This window comes from Rhinatrema bivittatum, chromosome 5 (genome assembly GCF_901001135.1).
Source record: "Rhinatrema bivittatum chromosome 5, aRhiBiv1.1, whole genome shotgun sequence".
Classification (NCBI taxonomy): Eukaryota; Metazoa; Chordata; class Amphibia; order Gymnophiona; family Rhinatrematidae; genus Rhinatrema; species Rhinatrema bivittatum.
This window is the reverse complement of record NC_042619.1, coordinates 294,051,996-294,071,916: the sequence shown is the minus strand read 5'-3', so window position 1 is coordinate 294,071,916 and position 19,921 is coordinate 294,051,996. Positions and strand designations below refer to the sequence as shown.

General features: G+C 45.4%; 1 protein-coding gene across 1 annotated transcript in view; it reads right to left on the bottom strand.

The window, feature by feature from the left end:
* The window catches only part of ZMAT4 (zinc finger matrin-type 4), a 556,227-nt gene that overhangs the window by 80,139 nt on the left and 456,167 nt on the right, over window positions 1–19,921 (bottom strand). The window contains exon 6 of the mRNA XM_029604135.1: window positions 18,535–18,631. Coding sequence (XP_029459995.1) covers window positions 18,535–18,631 — 97 coding nt within the window. The remainder of the gene's footprint in view (window positions 1–18,534; window positions 18,632–19,921) is intronic.

The window sequence follows — 19,921 nt, the reverse complement described above, 5'->3', positions numbered from 1 at the left end:
CCCCTGTGTATTAACAATGGAAAAACAGAACCACCATTCCTCATAAAACAAATAAAATCAAGAAACATAAAGCATCAGTTATAATAGTAAAACCACACTAATAAAAGAATATTTTAAAACTACTGACAAATAGAATAATTTCTATTAATTAAAATTAAATACATTTTTTAAAATTTCCCAAGCACCAATAAAATATTTCAAAACTGCATCAAATAACACTCAATAATTAAAACTAATAAGGATTAAAAAAAAAAAAAAAAGCCCCTGCTGTCCATACCTGGGAACTCTTGATTTCCAGTCACCCTGAGATTGTCGAGGATGGGTTAGGGGAGCGCACAAACTTTATCCTCTCTCTCACACATACACTGTCACATAAAGACACCCACATACATGCTTTTATACACACCCACAATCTCTCTCTCACAGACACTGACACACTCTCAGGCTCTAAGACCCTTTCTCTCCCCCCCCCCCCCACACACACAAGCTCTTACTGCCCTGGATTCTCTCATATACACACACACTCTCACTGGCTCCCTCACATACACACACACACACCATCCCCCAGACAGGCTCCCAATCATTCTCATACACAGACACCGAGGCAGGCACCAATTCATTCTCACATACACACACAAAGGCAGGAACCCATTCTCACACATACAGACCCCCAGGAAGGCACCTATTCATTCTCATACAGACACACCCTCAGTCAGGCACCCATTCATTCACACCCCCCCCCCCCCCCCCCCCCCCCCCCCCCCCGGCAGGCTCCCATTCATACACATGCACACACTAAAGCCAGACCCTCCTCTCTTTTTTTGCCAGCAACCTTGGAGCCTCTCTCGTTTCTCTACTGCTGCTGTGTGGCTATTGGGGAGGTGCCAATCACTGCTACTGGCACTGAAACCCGGTCTGCTGCCTCCTCTGTGCAGGCCCCGCAGTTAAAAAAATTTACGAGGCTTCCAGTTCCTCAGTACTGATCTTGTACATTGCAACATCAGCATATTTGCACATTCCCAAAGATAACATATGCCAATTACTAAAAATTCAAAACTTTGTTTTTTTACCTTAGCTGTCTGATCTTAGTTTTCTAATCAGTTGGTCACAGGCTTTATTTTCCTCATTCCCTTTCTTGGTCTTTTGCCAATTCCTTTTATAGGGTCTCTTTTTTATCTGTTCTCCTCTCTCCACCCGTCTTCTTTCCTTCCTCCCGCAAACACATTCTCAGGTTCTCATTCTCACACGTTGTGTCTCTTTCATACATAAACACTCAGGTTCTCCTTCTCACATGCTGTCCTTCTCTGTCTCTCACACATACACACACACATAGGCTCTCACTCTCACATGCTCTCTCTCTCTCATACCTACATATACACTGTCTCTTTCACATGCTGTCTCACTCTCACACAAACACACACACACACACACGCTCTCTCAATCCACATGCTGTCTCACACAAACACACAGGCTGTCTTCTCACATGCTGTATCTCAAACATGCACACAGAGACTCTCACATGCTGTCTCTCCGAACATACAGGCTCTCACTCCCACACACATTCTCTCAACTCACTCTCTCTCACACACACACAACCTCTCAACTCATTCTCATATACACACATACTCTACAGGGCCTCAGCTTCTCTCTCACCTCTAAGCAGGTTGCTGCAGGATGGTCTCTGCAGCAGCCCAGATCGTCTCGGGCCTCTGTGATATGGGATCTGCAGCGGCCCTGTCACAAACGCTGCTTTTTTTCTGCACATGGCCGATGCTGCTCCTCCTTCCTGCCCGTGTGGCTCCAGCAACATTTTGTCTTATGGAGCCGCGCAGGCAGGAAGGAGAATGAGTACCTGGAGGTTTGGAGGTGACTTTTTCTTTGGGCCATGGTGGGACGAGGTCCACCACAGCCCCGCCGACCTTCCTGCTGTGTGTGGCCACCGGTGGGATGAGGTCCATTGGCAGCCACAGGAGCCTCCCTATGTCTGCCATCAGCGCCCCCTATGGCCCTGCGCCCAGGGGCATCGGTCCCCCACCCCCATCCCCCTCGGTACACTACTGCTGAGACGTTGCCAAAAAACCAGACATTGTGACGAAGGAGAAAAACACAAGAACAGCATTGCTGATAGAAGTGTCAGTACCAAGTGACTATTCTGTGGAACATATGGAGAGAGGGAAGGTCCTCGGGTATCAAAAGATGAAATCAGAGGCCAAGAAAATGTGCCAGAAAGGTACACAAATAGTTCACAACTCTATTGTGTGCCACTGGTCTGATTAAAATGAACTTCCCAGCGCATCTTTGCAATATTGCCTATACATATCGAGGCCAAAGCCTGCATAGGGCTGAAGTCCGTGGGTAGAAAGTAGTAAGCAATATGAGTGGCGTAAGACAAAAGAGCCCATCCCCCTGCTTGCACCATCCCTGCATGAAAGCTTTATGTTGTGGCAATGCTGTACAGCAACAGGGACAGGATGGACTGCGAACACTGAGGGAAAGAAAGAGGGTGCAAAGTCTAGGCAGATTGTGGAGGAAAGCCTGTTCCCGTCTGCTGTAGACCTGGGACTGGGGAGAAGCTTCACCGTGCAGCAGGACAATGATCCTAAGCACAAAGTAAGAGCAGCAAGAAGAAAGTGAATGAATGGCCTCGAGCGGCCCTCCCTTTTAATGGGAATGGTTCTTTTTGAGGTGCGGTACAGATACTGAGGGACAGAGGGAAGGGGCAGGCAAGGCAAAGGTTACACTGAGCGCGAGATCCTTTTTATATTCTTTCATCAAAAGTCCACATACATGTGATGCTTCCCCAGCTTCTGGCCAGTGGCCAGTACTGTGCGTTACTTCCTTCGAAATGCAAAATTTAAAGATTTCTATATTTCTATATTTCTTTTGTTTATCCTCCCCCCATGGATTCCTATGAAGTAGGCCTGCGTTATTTACCGAGGCAGTGTGGCACTGATTTTGCAGTGGAGCAAGCATTTTTGCCTTCTTGCCCATGTTTTGTGGAGCATCACAGCGTGAGCATGCTTCTTCCGCCCGATTCCTGATGTAAACGGCACCATGAGATTGCGGATCGGGCCAAGGGAGGCAGGATGCATACTGCAGTGAAGCCGATAAAATTGTTGTTCTATTCTGAGCCAGGGCACGTCTCAAGAGGGGGTGTAAAAGTTGTTTACACGACTTATGAGATCGTTATTTTTATTTGCCAAACTCAACAAACACCTTTCGGTGGCAAGCTCCAGTTGTGAGGTAATCTAGCACAAAATAATTGAGCTCATCTTGGTGTGCAAATAATATCTCTAACCGAGGTCCATATTCAAAATGTAACGTAATAGTTATCCATCTAAAAGGCTTGCTTGGCGTTTCCGGGACTAACGTAGCCAAATATCGGGTGTATCTGGCTAGGTTACCCGGGTAACCTTGGAACTGCATCTGAGCGGGCCTAAAGTTATCCGGCCTTGTGTGCTTACGCTTCCAGCAGTGCTGCTGTCGGACCAGCACTGGAAGCACCGGGGGTGAGGCAGGAAGTCCCTTGCTCCCGGCATAGATAAAATAGGTGTTGGCTGGGATGGAGAGGGGGAGCAGGAGCCAGCATTCTTCATTGTAGGGGGAAGAGGCAGGGAGGCAGCCGATCACTGTGTTTTACAAGTGGGACTGAGGTCTGGCATTGTCCTCAGGCTTGGGGAGAGGAGGGGTGGAGTAGGAGACTATGGCTTTAGTATCACGTGGGGGGGGGGGGGGGAAGGGAGGGGATTGGCTGCCCCTCTAGTTTGTACTATTTTGGTGGGGTAATGACAGTGCTACTTAGCCGGATATCGTTTAAAGATATCTATCTGACCACACAAGGCTAGATAACAAAAATGTAGCTGGCTGTATTCAAACATAGGCGGTTAGGTTTTTGTCGTCCGGCTATATGTAGCCAGAAAACTTTAGGCTAACCGGCTTACTGAATATGGACTCCCCTGAATCTCTTTACCAGCACTCACTTTGCAACTGGGTGCTTCACAGACCATGAAAAAAGAAAAAAATGAATATAAGGACATTTTCATTGCCATTTGTATCTATGTCTGCATTGTATAAATATAAATGGCACAACAACGTTACTGCTAGGGGAGTTTTGCACACAAAAATGTTAAATTCTATGCACAAAAATTTTAGATTCTGCAAAATTGTGCATACTTTTATTAGTCAAAATAAAACATACATCAGTCTAATTAATATAAAATGTAATAGAGAAAAGTTATTACTCAAACATGCAGAGTTTTAAATAATTTGACCAGAATTCCCTAGAAGCACATTGTAAGTGTCCTTTCCATCTCTCTCCCTACTCCCTTGGCCAGACTCCTTTTATTCTGCCCTCTCAGGCCCCAACCACTCCACTCCCCACTATTTCTCCCTTCTCCCTTCAGGCTCAACCCTCTTCCACTCTTTTTGCACTCACCCAGTCCTCCATTCCCAGAGTTTGATCCCTCTCTTACAGCCCCTCACATAATTTCCCTCTGTCCCTCTCTTACCCCCCTCATTCAGCCTCTCTCTCTGTTCTTCTATCAAACACAGACACCCTCACACTTGCTCTCTCACACACACACACACACACACACACACACACCTCCTCAAACAGGTTCCCTCTCTTCCTCACACATACACACTCTTTCACAGGCTCCCTCTCTCTCGTGCACCTCCCCCCCCCCCCCCCACACACACACAGGCTCCCTCTCTATCATGCACACACACCCTCAAACAGGCTCCCTCTCCCTAACTTACTCACCCTCACACAGGCTCCTTCTCGCTCTGGGCCACTCACCCACATACAGGCTCCCTCTCACACATACACACACAAATCCTCATACAGGCTCCTTCTCTCTCGCACACACATACACCCCCTCATAAATGCTCCATCTCTCTCATACACACTCACACACCCCTGCACACAAGCTCCCTCTCTCTCTCACACACTCACTCATACACACACACACACACACACACACACACATGGGCTCCCTCTCGCTCTCACACATAAACACATATCCTCATTTACACACACACACACACACACACACCAATTCTCTCTCATACATACCCTTGCTCATGCACAGAGGCTGCCAATCTTTTACATACACACACACACACACACACACACACACAAAAACACATAATCACTCTCACATGCACACTTCCTGTCTGTTTTACATAGGCTCAGCTCTCTCATTCTGCTGCAGATGCATTGGGTTTGGCCTGCAGCAATTTTGAGCCTCTCGCTTCTCTCTTCCTTCGGGCATAATCTTTGACCACGAGCAGGATGGGCTCTGCTCATCGTCCAGTGGACCTGTTCCATCCTCGGCCTGCTGGGCTTCTTGCCAAATTCTGCGTTAAATATTGAAATTATGTGCAGGAGGGGAAGCCTTCACTGTGCAATTGCGCAGAATTCCCCAAGAAGCAAAGGTTTGCTATCTATATTGTAATAATCCATATCTAGGATTTCACAACCTACCAAGGCTGTGCATTATATTCACATCACAGGGCTGCTCTATTGAATTATTATATAGTAGGCATTAGGAGTGTGCACGCTTGTTTTTTTTGTTTATTTTGATGTTGTTACATTGGTGGAAGGGCTTGTTCTATGTCTTTCTTTAATAAAAAAAAAATTGTTTTGTGTTTAGATCAAAAAAAGGCAGGAGCAGCCATCCACAGGTCTCCCTTCCCCCACCACTAAAGTTGCAATATTAAAAGCATCTTTACCCCATCTTCCCTGACCACTCAAACACTGACCCCTCCCCCCCCCCCTTAACTGCAATCATAAGCCTCTCATTGGGTTGGAGCGATCCCCAGATGCTCCTGCTCCATCGGTGCACTATTCCAAATGAAACACCATTGGGGCAGGAGCAGCTGGGGATTGTTCCTGGCATGTGAAGAGGCTTATGATTGCGGGTAACCTGGGGGTGGGGGGTTTAGGTGGATAGGGAAGACGGGGGGGAATGGCGAAAAGGCCCGGTGGGACTTTGTTTTAATTTTCTAGAATCATGATTTTTGTGGTGGGAGAGGGAGGCTCTGGGGCTGCTGCTGACTTTAAAAAAAAAAAAAAGAAAAATGACACAAAACAAAAAAACGGTAGGTCTTTCATTTTGTTTTCCAATCAAAACAGGACATAACTTTTCAAACAAAAACCCATCCTTAGTGTGCGTCTTTCACTTGGGACAAGTTCGCCTGGAAAACTCTCAGCCTGATGTTTGACTCAATTTATCTTTCCGCATTTAGATTAAGATGCAAATTGTACAAATTATTTATGGGTTAGTGTTATTATGATTGATTCTCATGGATACTTGCGACTCATGTGAAACTATTCGGGGTACATAAAAAATGACAGCATTAATATCCTTCAACTCTGAATGATTTGCAGTACTGTGACCTAGAACAGCTCCCAAGGCAGAAGTTGTAAGCGTATGAGGAGAGATTAGTTCATTAATCTACTCATTTTAATAAGGCTTCCTACTTGAAAGACCATATCCTCCCTGTTGTATGGAAAAGGCTGCTAATGGAAAATTGTTTCACATGTCAACAAATAGCGTTGGCATCTGTAAGACCCGTGTTGCTTTGATGTATAGCCCATGGACTACAGCTCACTCCCATTACTCTTGAATGGCCATCAGTGAAAAGTTGGTGGCAAATTTATCAGTGTGGCAAACGACTGCAAAGTCCATCTCTGAACTTAATTTAGTAAAACCTTTCAGGCTGAAATACCGGAGAGACAGATTAACTAAGGTACGCTGACCTGACAGAGGAAAAATCCAGTTTATGAATGGCTATGAATGACTATCAAGCCGGAGGAAGCATAATCTCAGAAAATGTGAACATCATGCAAACAGAGTTTTAAATAAGATTTTGTATAATTAAAGGTCAAAACGATCCATTTATTTACCTGGTTTCCAATAATGAGGGGGGTGGGCGTGCGCATTTTCTAAACTGCAGGTACACGATGCTGGGTTCTGTGTTAGGAGTCACCACCCAGGAAAAGGACCTCGGCGTCTTTGTGGACAATACTTTGAAACCTTTGGCTCAGTGTGCGGCAGCGTTCAAAGAGGCAAACAGAATGTAAGAAATGATTTGGAAAGGAATAGAGAATAGCACGATGCTTTTGTAAAGATCCATGGTGCGACCGAACCTTGAATATTGTGTGCAGTTCTGGTCGCCCCTTCTCAAAAAGCACAGAGCAGACATCAAAAAGATACAGAAAAGAGCAACCAAAATGATAAAGGGGACGGAAAGGCTCCTTTATGGAGAGTGGCTAAACAGATTAGGGCTCTTTAGATTGCAGAAGGCACTATTGAGAGGGGATATGATAAAATTTATAAAATCATGAGTGGGGTGGTATGGGTAAATAGGGAATGGTTATTTACCCCATCAAACAACACTAGGACTAGGGGGCACTCCTTGAATCTAGCAGCCGGCAGATGTCAAACAAATCACAGGAAGTATTTTTTCACTCAGCGCTCAGTCAAGACGTGGAATCTGGTGCTAGAGGATGTGGTCAAGGCAACTAACCCTCTTTTGTGGGGTTCAAAAGAGGGTTAGACAAATTCCTGAAGGAAAAGTCCATGAACAATTAGCTAGGAGGACTTGGAAATGGCAGCTCTTATCCTTGGGAGTAAAATAGATCAACTATTTGAGATCTGCTGGGAACTTGTGATGTGGGCTTGATGGACCTTGTTTTGATCCAGCATGGCACTTATGTACTTATGGGTAATTACAAACTTAAAGGTCAGATGATAGAGGGTGGTATACTATTACTTACAGTACTGGAATATAACATTAAGCTAACAATTGCATGCCTTCCTATATGCACCAAATAAAGACCTGGATTTTCCATTCTCACAAAGAATGTTGAATCCAGCGGGAATGGGGGCAGGGGGGGCAGGCCTGTGAAAGCCAGCAGTGATCACACCACCGTGGTGTGATCACTGCCGGCTTTCACACCCAATAGCGCCACCGTGAAAGGTGGTGCTATTGGGCGTGCTACTGGCGACGATAACAGTCCTTACCTTATTGCCGCCAGCAAAGATAACGCCGCGTCTGCCTCCTCGCTGCCCCAACTACTCCCCTCCCCTCCCCTCCCCGCTCCAACTCCACCCCTGGCAAGCAGCCTCACAAAGAATGGTCTTTGTGAGGCAAGAGAGGGAGACTATTCCAAGCATACGGCTCAGCCTGGTGGAAAACACAAACAGGCTGATACAGTAAAGTTCGCGGGAGAGCGGGCGAGTGCCCGCTCTCCCGGCGCTCGCAAAGGCCAGTGTCCTGTGCGCGCGATACAGTAAAACAAAATATTTTAATTAGGGCCCGTGGTAAAAAAAGTACCTGTAAGTCAGGTATTGACATTAGAGGGGGAGGAGTGGTTGTCTGAGAATGCCTGAGGAGGGGTACAGAGAGAAATAAGGGAGGAGAGGTAGTGAGATGCTGAAGAGTGAAGGCATCTGCAGGTGAGAAACAGGAACTTGCACTGCATGCAGGGGTAGGATTTTAGCCTGGAAGACCATTCAGGGCTACCAGAGGCCTGGTTTGGTTTTTTTTTAGCAGTCGATTTTTTTTTTTTTGTATTGGGGGTATTTTTCAATATTTTTTTTCAGTTTGGTAAATGATCCAAACCAAAAAAAAAAAAAAAATTACGAATTGAATGCAAATGAAGAAACATTCCTGAAACAAAAAACTGAACCAAACTGAAAATTTTGGGGCTGGATATCCCTACTAAAATTTGGGACTACTAATGGATTCTTGAACACAATTCTATCCTAAATAGAGGGACAGTAGTTTTTATTCCCATCCACAAAATTCATATTCCTGAACAGAAACATAGAAACATGGGATAGCAACAGAGCCGGCGCGTCCATTAGGCGAACTTCGTTCAAGACCTCTCATGATCTTAAAGACCTCTATCATATTCCTCCCTCAGCCATCTCTTCTCCAAGCTGAACAGCCCTAATCTCTTCAGCCTTTCCTCATAGGGAAGCTGTTCCATCCCCTTTATTATTTTGGTTGTCCTTCTCTGTACCTCTCTGTACCTTCTCCATCGCAACTATATCTTTTTTTAGATGCGGCGACCAGAATTGTACACAGTATTCAAGGTGCGGTCTTACCATGGAGCGATATAGAGGCATTATGACATTTTCAGTTCTATTAACCATTCCCTTCCTAATAATTCATAACATTCTATTTGCTTTTTTGACTGCTGCAGCACACTGAGCTGACGATTTTATCCACTATAGGGATGTGAATCGTTTTAGGACGATTAAAATTATCGTCCGATAATTTTAATATCGTCTTAAACCGTTATGGAACACAATACAATACAGATTCTAACGATTTATCGTTATAAATCGTTAGAATCGTGAGCCGGCACACTAAAACCCCCTAAAACCCACCCCCGACCCTTTAAATTAAATCCCCCACCCTCCCGAACCCCCCCCCAAATAACTTAAATAACCTGCGGGTCCAGCGGCGGTCCGGAACGGCAGCGGTCCGGAACGGGCTCCTGCTCTGAATCTTGTCGTCTTCAGCCGGCTCCATTTTCCAAAATGGCGCCGAAAAATGGCGGCGGCCATAGACGAAAAAGATTGGACGGCAGGAGGTCCTTCCGGACCCCCGCTGGACTTTTGGCAAGTCTCGTGGGGGTCAGGAGGCCCCCCACAAGCTGGCCAAAAGTTCCTGGAGGTCCAGCGGGGGTCAGGGAGCGATTTCCCGCCGCGAATCGTTTTCGTACGGAAAATGGCGCCGGCAGGAGATCGACTGCAGGAGGTCGTTCAGCGAGGGTTCCGGCGCCTCGCTGAACGACCTCCTGCAGTCGATCTCCTGCCGGCGCCATTTTCCGTACGAAAACGATTCGCGGCGGGAAATCGCTCCCTGACCCCCGCTGGACCTCCAGGAACTTTTGGCCAGCTTGTGGGGGGCCTCCTGACCCCCACGAGACTTGCCAAAAGTCCAGCGGGGGTCCGGAAGGACCTCCTGCCGTCCAATCTTTTTCGTCTATGGCCACCGCCATTTTTCGGCGCCATTTTGGAAAATGGCGCCGGCTGAAGACGACAAGATTCAGAGCAGGAGCCCGTTCCGGACCGCTGCCGTTCCGGACCGCCGCTGGACCCGCAGGTTATTTAAGTTATTTGGGGGGGGGGTTCGGGAGGGTGGGGGATTTAATTTAAAGGGTCGGGGGTGGGTTTTAGGGGGTTTTAATGTGCCGGTTTTTCGATTTTTCGATTTTTTGATTTTTCGATTTTTCACGATTTTTCACGATTTTTCACGATATTTTACCCCCCCAAACGGCAACAATACGATTCCCTCCCCCTCCCAGCCGAAATCGATCGTTAAGACGATCGAGGACACGATTCACATCCCTAATCCACTATGATGCCTAGATCTTTTTCCTGGGTGGTAGCTCCTAATATGGAACCTAACATCGTGTAACTACAGCAACGGTTATTTTTCCCTATATGCAACACCTTGCACTTGTCCGCATTAAATTTCATCTGCCATTTGGATGCCCAATCTTCCAGTCTTGCAAGGTCCTCCTGTAATGTATCACAGTCTGCTTGTGATTTAACTACTCTGAATAATTTTGTATCATCTGCAAATTTGATAACCTCACTCGTTGTATTCCTTTCCAGATCATTTATATATATATTGAAAAGCACCTGTCCAAGTACAGATCCCTGAGGCACTCCACTGTTTACCCTTTTCCACTGAGAAAATTGACCATTTAATCCTACTCTCTGTTTCCTGTCTTTTAACCAGCTTCTAATCCACGAAAGGACATCGCCTCCTATCCCATGACTTTTTAGTTTTCGTAGAAGCCTCTCATGAGGGACTTTGTCAAATGCCTTCTGAAAATCCAAATACACTACATCTACCAGTTCACCTTTATCCACATATTTATTAACCCCTTCAAAAAAATGAAGCAGATTTGTTAGGCAAGACTTCCCTTGGGTAAATCCATGTTGACTATGTTCCATTTAATCATGTCTTTCTATATGCTTTACAATTTTGTTCTTGAGAATAGTTTCCACTATTTTTCCCGGCACTGAAGTCAGGCTCACTGGTCTATAGTTACCTGGATCGCCCCTGGAGACTTTTTTAAATATTGGGGTTACATTGGCTACCCTCCAGTCTTCAGGTACAATGGATGATTTTATTGATAGGTTACAAATTTTAACTAATAGATCAGAAATTTCATTTTTGAGTTCCTTCAGAACCCTAGGATGCATACCATCCGGTCCAGGTGATTTGCTACTCTTTAGTTTGTCAATCTGGCCTACTACATCTTCCAGGTTCACAGTGAATTCGTTCAGTTCGTCTGACTCATCACCCCTGAAAACCATCTCCGGAACTGGTATCTCCCCAACATCCTCATTTGTAAACACAGAGGCAAAGAATTCATTTAGTCTTTCTGCAATGGCCTTATCTTCCCTAAGAGCCCCTTTAACCCCTCTGTCATCTAATGGTCCAACCGACTCCCTCACAGGTTTCTTGCTTTGGATATATTTTAAAAAGTTTTTATTATGAGTTTTTGCCTCTATGGCCAATTTCATTTCAAATTCTCTCTTTGCCTGTCTTATCAATGTTTTACACTTAGCTTGACAATGCTTATGTTTTATCCTATTTTCTTCAGATGGATCCTTCTTCCAGTTTTTGAAGGATGTTTTTTTGGCTAAAATAGCCTCTTTCACCTCACTTTTTAACCATGATGGTAATCGTTTTTCCTTCCACCTTTCTTAATGCGCGGAATACATATGGACTGCGCCTCTAGGATTGTATTTTTAAACAATGTCCATGCCTGTTGAACACTTTTAACCTTTGCAGCTGCACCTTTCAGTTTTTTCTAACTATTTTTCTCATTTTATCAAAGTTTCCCTTGTTAAAATTTAGTGTTAGAGCTGCAGATTTACTTATTGTCCCCCTTCCAGTTATTAGTTTAAATTTGATCATGTTATGATCACTGTTACCAAGTGGCCCCACCACCGTTACTTCTCTCACCAAATCTTGCGTTCCACTAAGAATTAAATCTAAAATAGCTCCCTCTCTTGTTGGTTCCTGAACCAATTGCTCCATGAAGCAATCATTTATTACATCCAGGAACTTTATGTCTCTAGCAAGTCCTGATGTTACATTTACCCAGTCAATATTGGGGTAATTGAAATCTCCCATTATTATTGCACTGCCAAATTTGTTTGCTTCCCTGATTTCTCTTAGCATTTCATCATCTGTCTGACCATTTTGTCCAGGTGGACGGTAGTATACTCCTATCACTATACTCTTACCCAACACACATGGGATTTCTACCCATATAGATTCTACTGAGCATTTAGTCTCTTGTATGATCTTTATCCTGTTGGACTCTATACCCTCCCGGACATAAAGTGCCATACCCCCACCAAGTTGATCCTCCCTATCATTGCGATATAATTTGTACCCTGATATAGCACTGTCCCATTGGTTATCCTCCTTCCACCAAGTCTCTGTGATGCCAATTATGTCAATCTCATCATTTGCTGCTAAACACTAACTCTCCCATCTTACTTCTTAGACTTCTGGCATTGGCATACAGACATTTCAAAGTGTGTTTTTTGCTTGTTTTAACAACCTGCTTTTCAATTGTTTGGGATAATTCGGAAATCATTAGCTTTGGTGATTTTTTACATATAGGTATATGAACTATGTTTGCATTTAATGGAACCTCTCTGTTGGGATGCCCTAACTCTCCTGTTTCGTTAGTATCCTTCAAGGATACATTTCTCCGAACCATGCACTGCTGAGTGACTGTCGGCTTTCCCCCTTGTTCTAGTTTAAAAGCTGCTCTATCTCCTTTTTGAAAGTTAGTGCCAGCAGCTTGATTCCACTCTGGTTAAGGTGGAGCCCATCCTTTCAGAAAAGTCTCCCCTTTCCCCAAAAGTTTCCACAGTTCCTTACAAAACTGAATCCCTCTTCCCTGCACCATCGTCTCAGCCACGCATTGAAACTCTGGAGCTCTGCCTGCCTCTGGGGACCTGCACGTGGAACAGGAAGCATTTCAGAGAATGCCACCCTGGAGGTTCTGGATTTCAGCTTCCTACATAAAATCCTAAATTTGGCTTCCAGAACCTCTCTCCCACATTTTCCTATGTCATTGGTGCCCACATGTACCACGACAACCAGCTCCTCCCCAGCACTGTCTATAATCCTATCTAGGTGAAGCGTGAGGTCTGCCACCTTCGCACCAGGCAGGCAAGTTACCAGGCGGTCCTCACGTCCACCAGCCACCCTGCTATCTACATTTCTAATAATTGAATCACCAACTATGATGGCCGGCCTAACCCTTCCCTCCTGGGCAGTAGCCCTGGGAGATTTGTCCTCAGTGCGAGAGGACAATACATCACCTGGAGAGCAGGTCCTTGCTACAGGATCACTTCCTGCTACACCAGGGTGATGTTCTCCTATTGGGAGACCTTTCTGATCCAAGGCAGCACCAGAGCTGCCAGAGTAGAGTTGGGACTTGGCTACTATGTCCCTGAAGTTCTCATCAATGCACCTCTCTGTCTGCCTCAGCTCCTCCAAGTCTGCTACTCTAGCCTCCAGAGATCGGACTTGCTCCCTGAAAGCCAGGAGCTCTTTGCACCTAGTGCACACATACAATCTCTCACCGGCGGGTAAAAAATCATACATGTGACACTCAATGCTATGATTACTCCTGAGTTTACCCCCTTTTCACCCTCATCCCATGAACCCCTCATTCTGAAGCCTCCTTTCTATTGTAAAAGGCTTCTATGCACAGGCCTGCCTCCTGTGCATAAAAGCCTTTTAAATTAAAGTCTCTATCATATCTCACCTTTCTTCTAGGGTGAACATGTTTAGATCTTTGCGTCTATCCCCATATGCTTTAGAACAAAGACCACTGACCATTTTAATAGCCACCTTCTAGACTAACTCCAACCAATTTATTTCCTTTTCAAGGTGCAGTCCCCAGAACTGTACACAGTATTCCAAATGAGGTCTCACGTATTCTATACATTCATAGACTGTAAATTTAGAAACAGCCTGGTGAGTGCTGGTATAGAAAGCATCACTTGGTCTGATCACACTTTTATGTGGGAGGACTTAGGAAAGCTAAAAATAGAGCCACACAGGAAAATTGAGGGGAATTTAATGTGAAAGCAAGCTAAGGGAGAGAAATGAATACTAGAGGAAACTAAAATGACAATCGGAAAATACTTTTGGATTAATGACAACCGAGAAGTAGGATAGGCATATGTGTGGGCTGCTTTCAAAGGAGTAATTAAGGGCAAGCTGATCGAGAGGGCTATTAGATAGAAAAAATTCCAAGAAGTAATAATTAAAGATGTCAGGATGCAAATAAGTGAACAAGATAAACTGCATAAAGTTAATAGATTTAAGAAGGTCTTGCGAACCTAAACTACCTAGAGAGGAAAGTTGCAAATGACTCTTAACACATAAAATAGACTATACTCAGTCTATGCATTTGTTTAATTAAAAAGTTAATAAAATAGATAAAGCATGTTTGCTTACTGTAAATGGTATTGTGTATATTTTATTTTACTTTACCTCTATTCGATTGCAACAACAGAGGACCAGACTTAAGTGTTAATTTATCTTATAGCCGATATACTTAAAGTAGACATGACTTATCACAACCACTAAGTAATATTTAATATGAAACTATGTTACAGTATTTGATGGCACCTGTTTAGTTAATATAATTCAACACATCTAAGTTTCAGAATCTTGTCAATCGGGATGGCTGCTGGTCCCGCCAATCTTTTCAGAATCTGGAAAAGGCCAATGACCTTTGCATGAGCATCTTTATCCCTATGCACATTTACTCATAGGGGTAGATTTTTAAAAATGGCGCGTTCGCGTACTTTTGTTCGCGCTCCAGGCGCAAACAAAAGTATGCTGGATTTTAGTAGATATGCGCATAGCCGCGCGTATCTGCTAAAATCCAGGATAGGCGCGCGCAAGGCTGCCGATTTTGGGCAGCTGGCGCGCGCCGAGCCGCGCAGCCTGCCTCCGTTCCCTCCCTTCCTCTACCTAACCCACCCCCCCGGCCCTATCTAAACCCCCCCCCTACCTTTGTCCGGGGATTTACGCCTCCCGGAGGGAGAAGTAAATCCCCGCGCGCCAGCGGGCTGCTGGCGCGCCAAGACGCAACCCAGAGGCGGTTCTGGAGGGCACGGCCATGCCCCCGGACCGCCCCAGGCCGAAACCATGCCCCCGGGCCCGCCCCTGAAACACCGCGTCCCGCCCCCAAAACGCCGCGTCGATCAGCCCCGCCCCTGACACGCCCTCGACAAAAAACCCCGGGACTTACGCGAGTCCCGGGGCTCTGCGTGCGCCGGCAGGCCTATGGAAAATAGGCGTGCCGGCGCGCAAGGCCCTGCTCGCATAACTCCGGGCGGATTTACGCGAGCAGGGCTTTTAAAATCCGCCCCATAGTGCTTTTCTCAACTTGTCCAGAAATTTGGAATAGGAAAGGTCCTTTGGTGGAAACGAGTGTTCTAGAGGCACCAAGAGGGGGTCAAAAGGAATCCCTGTCAAATCTTCTTCAGAACTGTTATGAGCCGAGGGCTTGGAGGCCTTTGGATTCTGTTATGAGCGCGCCCTCCGGCAGTTGTTAAGGACCGAGGGCTGGGAGGCCTTCGGCTATGGTTATAGGCACAGGGGTGCGGTCGTCTCTATAGCAGGTGAAGTGAGCCCTTGGGCCACAGCATGACCCAGGGAGGAGCCCCAAGCCACACCGCGGGAGGTGAGCTGGTGCGATAATGGGTAACGAGAGCAGGACATGGCTGAAGCAAGGACTAGGGAACAAGGTCTGACCCTCAACCGGACCTGCATGCCCCGAACAACCAACAACGCAATGTTGATTGATGAACAGTCCTCCGACCATTCCAAGCCCTTTCGGACCTGCCGCTGGGTACGGCAATGGGTGGAAGGCTGGACAGAGGACGAGGGCAGACAGAGTCCTTGGAACACAGAAGACATCACAGACGAGGGCTGATGCGAAGACATCACAGACGAGGGCTGATGCAAAGACAACACAGATGAGGCGAGAAGCAGGGAAGGTGGACATTGGCGCTGTCTCTCAGGGCGCCCTACACAGCCCACCTTCACGGGCAGACCCAATGGGCTGGTCGCGGACCACCCTGTCCCACTGCGTGCCCTACACAGCCTGAGGAGGCTGGTCACGGATCACGTGGGGAGCGGGACAAGCGCAGGAAAGGAATCCAGCCGAGGTGAGACTCCAATGACGGAGCCAGTGTCATCCAGAGAACCACAAGGGCTGGCAGGACAAGAAGGCTCAAGAGCGCAGGAAACGAATCCAGCTGCTGGCAATTCCAAAGATGGAGAAGAGTCATCCGGAGAACCACGGAGCTGGCAAGTCAGGAGTACTTGAAGACACAGGAGCAAAACATCAGGAAGAGCTGGAACATCAGGAAACAAGACATCGGGAAGCCTGGACGAGGGACCTCTGGAACACAGAGACATCTGACGACACCGACATCAGTGAGTCCTCTCCTGGCAGACGCGGCGCGCTCCACGCCAGAGTCAGCTGCCGGCGGGCCTCCCATGCGGCTCTGGATGCCGCCGTCCTCCTTCCTGCAGGCCTCTCCCTAGGCGCACACGTGCGTAAGTCCCCGCCTTTTAAAGGGACCACAGCGGGAAACTTCAGCCCAGCCCCGATTGATGACATCAGGACTGAGGGGTATTTAAACCCTGCCTCAGTCCCCAGTTCTTCGCCTTTGCAAAAGATCCACCTCCTCGTAGTGCTACTTGCTGTTCCAAGTTCCTGATGTCTCCAAGTTCCTGTCTCCTGTTCCTGATTCTGATCCTGATCCTGTCCTTGGTTCCTGAGTCCTGTTCCGGTGGTTCCAGTTCCTGCATTCCTATCCGTTCCAGTGTTCCTGTCTCCGTACCTCTCCTCATCCTCCAATTCCTGTGCTCCCATCCTCAGCTTGATCTCCTGGTTCTGACTTCGGCTTGCTTCCTCATCTCTGCTCATTTGCTGCCTGTCTTGACCCTTGGCCTGGTTCCTCATCTTGCTTGTCTGCTGCCTGTCCCGGATCTTCGGAATGGACTCTCTCATTTTGTACCTTTGCTGCCAGCCTCGACCTGGACTCCTGACCACCTCTGCCTGCCGCTGCTCCAGTCTCCGTCGAGGCGACCTGCACCTAAGACCTGCCGGCCCCGGTACCCAAGGGCTCAACTTGAGGGGAACGAGGGCTGGTATAGATGAAGCTCCAGCCAGGTCTTCCTCACCTGCACCACCAGCCAGCGATGAGGGCCATTGGGGGATGCCCCTTAGTGGTAGTACCAACACTTGTCCCAGTCCAAGGGTCCACAATTCCAACAAGAAAACAATGTATTAAATAATTTTGTGATTACCCTCTAGTGTTATTTAAAAATACAATAAACATTAAGTAAAAAAAAAACAAAAACATGTAGCGGGAATAACAATGAGGAAATCGAACATGAGCTGTCCATATTTTCAGATAATTTGAAACTGTTGATTTCAAAGCCCCATACCTCCATAGCTTCTGTTATGAAGAATTTAGTGGATGATGGAAGAGTGGATATAAAGTCGACCTCAGGAAACCAAAAGCTTTAAATATATCCCGGAGGGGAAATAATTTAAAAAATATAGGAAAAATTCCCATTTAAATGGACTGAGCTATGATAAAATATCTCTGAATCAACCTGACTAATAGGAAATGTTACATTCTACAAGCTATTCAGAATTTCTTACATTTCTATATAAAGATCTGCAAATTTACACAAAGATCTATGCTATTCTGGATGGGCAGAACTGCAATTCTAAGATATATTTCTTTCTCAGACTGTGTTATGTATTTTACTGGTTGCCAATTGGGACACTGAAGGAAATAAGTGTATACTATGAAGTCAATTTGAGCACATTTGAAACTATAGGACACCTAGAATAGCCAAAAGTGGACTTTACTTATCCAAAGAGTATCAAACAATATCAAATACTGAACATTTACTATAGTGCATATCAGCTACGGCCATTAGTAGAGTGGTTTGGGATATCCTAGCAAACAAAAGGCTTACCCACACAAAAGACATTCTTGCCCTCTTTAAAAATGAACTCCTAGGATATAACCATCAGAGTGAATGCAAATAAACTTATTAAAAGAGAAATAAAAGACAAGGAGAATCTAGAGACCGATGTAATAAAGTATAGCCAAATTCACAAATGCAATTTTGCATGCTAAAATTGCTGATAGTACATGTTATTGAATGATATTAGAGATTTTAGTGCAAGAAATTTAGCATTTGTGAATTTTGTTTCTGAGCAGACTAGGTAATGATCTGCATAATTATGCAAAGCAGCTCATTATCTATGTTCAGTTGTCTTCAATAGAATATTCTTTCCCTGTAAAATGAGGAAGTAGAGTAGCAAAAAATAAAATACAGCTTTTTAGCACACCTTTTGATATTCTTTCTCTCCTTGAATGCATATGTATATGTGTGATACTAACTATACATACTCACTTTGCCTGATGTTTTGACCCTTGCAGGTGAGCATGATATTGTTCTACTGAGTTTAGGGTTACATTGCAGATGGTACAAGTATAGCCACGCTTCAGAGCTAAAAAAGAAAAAAAAATGTATAGTTAATTTCAAGATGTCACTAGCACAACTCACAAGTTCATGATGCTAGAGAATCTGTCTTCATGTAAACTATCTTTAAGTCATTGGGAGTCTAGAATATGAAAGGATGTTTGATGTTTATATACGAGACTACCATTCCCATTTCTGAAAATATTGGGGCAGATTTTAAAAAAATCCGCGCACGTACTTTTGTTCGCACAACCGGCGCAAACAAAAGTATGCCGGATTTTAAAAGATATGCGTATCTTTTAAAATCCGGGGTCGGCACGCGCAAGGCTGCGCAAAATTGGCAGCCTGCACGCGCCGAGCCGCGCAGCCTGCCTCCGTTCCCTCCGAGGCCGCTTTTAAAATCTACCCCATTATGTTGTCATCATGAATCATCTGTTCATGTGTCCTAATTAGTATTCCCATCACCTAGAAGCAAAGACTTTTAACTATGCAATACAAAACACCAGTAGATCTAACTACCTAGAATTATTCTCATTCTTACTGACCTATGAAAGTGTCACTGAAAGGAATAAGAATATTTGGATAAAAAGCTGCATAAGCAAACTAATTGACTCCCTCCCCCCCCAAAAAAAAAATGAAATTAAAAGTATTCAGTTTTTATATATATAGACCTGTATATTTTTTGTGAATATTGACTAAAGATGTGCAAAACATTTTAGATTCCACCAAAATTGTGACAGAATTCAAGCATGTTTTCAAAAGATACAAAAGGTGGTAAAAAGGGCAGGAGTTGGGGGAAGTGGGGTAAAAAAATAGGAGCCTGGGTCTGGGATTAGGTATGAAAATGTAGATGTCAATCTGCCTGGAATGGTAGAGGGCTAGTAGCAAGACATGACAAAGCCTACTTGAACAGAGTGGCAATATGGATTTATTAAACTCCTAGGGAGAGGTGGCAAGATAGATCCGCACGGAGTGATAGTAAAGCTTTGTATACTCTGAAAGACAATAAGAAGTTAGTGGTGGTGGTGGTGAGGAGGGGTCAAGTTACATAGCACAGGCGGCAAGATGGTGTGGGTGCACTTCCCATCTAACAGAAAATAGAAAGAGTAGCAATCTTCTGCAGATAATCAGGCTTGTATAATGAAGATTAGGGATGTGAATCGTTTTCCATATCGTCTTAACGATAGAAATCGTGTGGCAGGGCAAGAAAATCGTCTTAGGCACAATTTTTTAGTTAAAAAATCGTTAAAAATCGTTTTTTCCGATTAGTGCGCACTAACTCGAGTTAGTGCGCACTAACGGGAGTTAGTGCGCACTA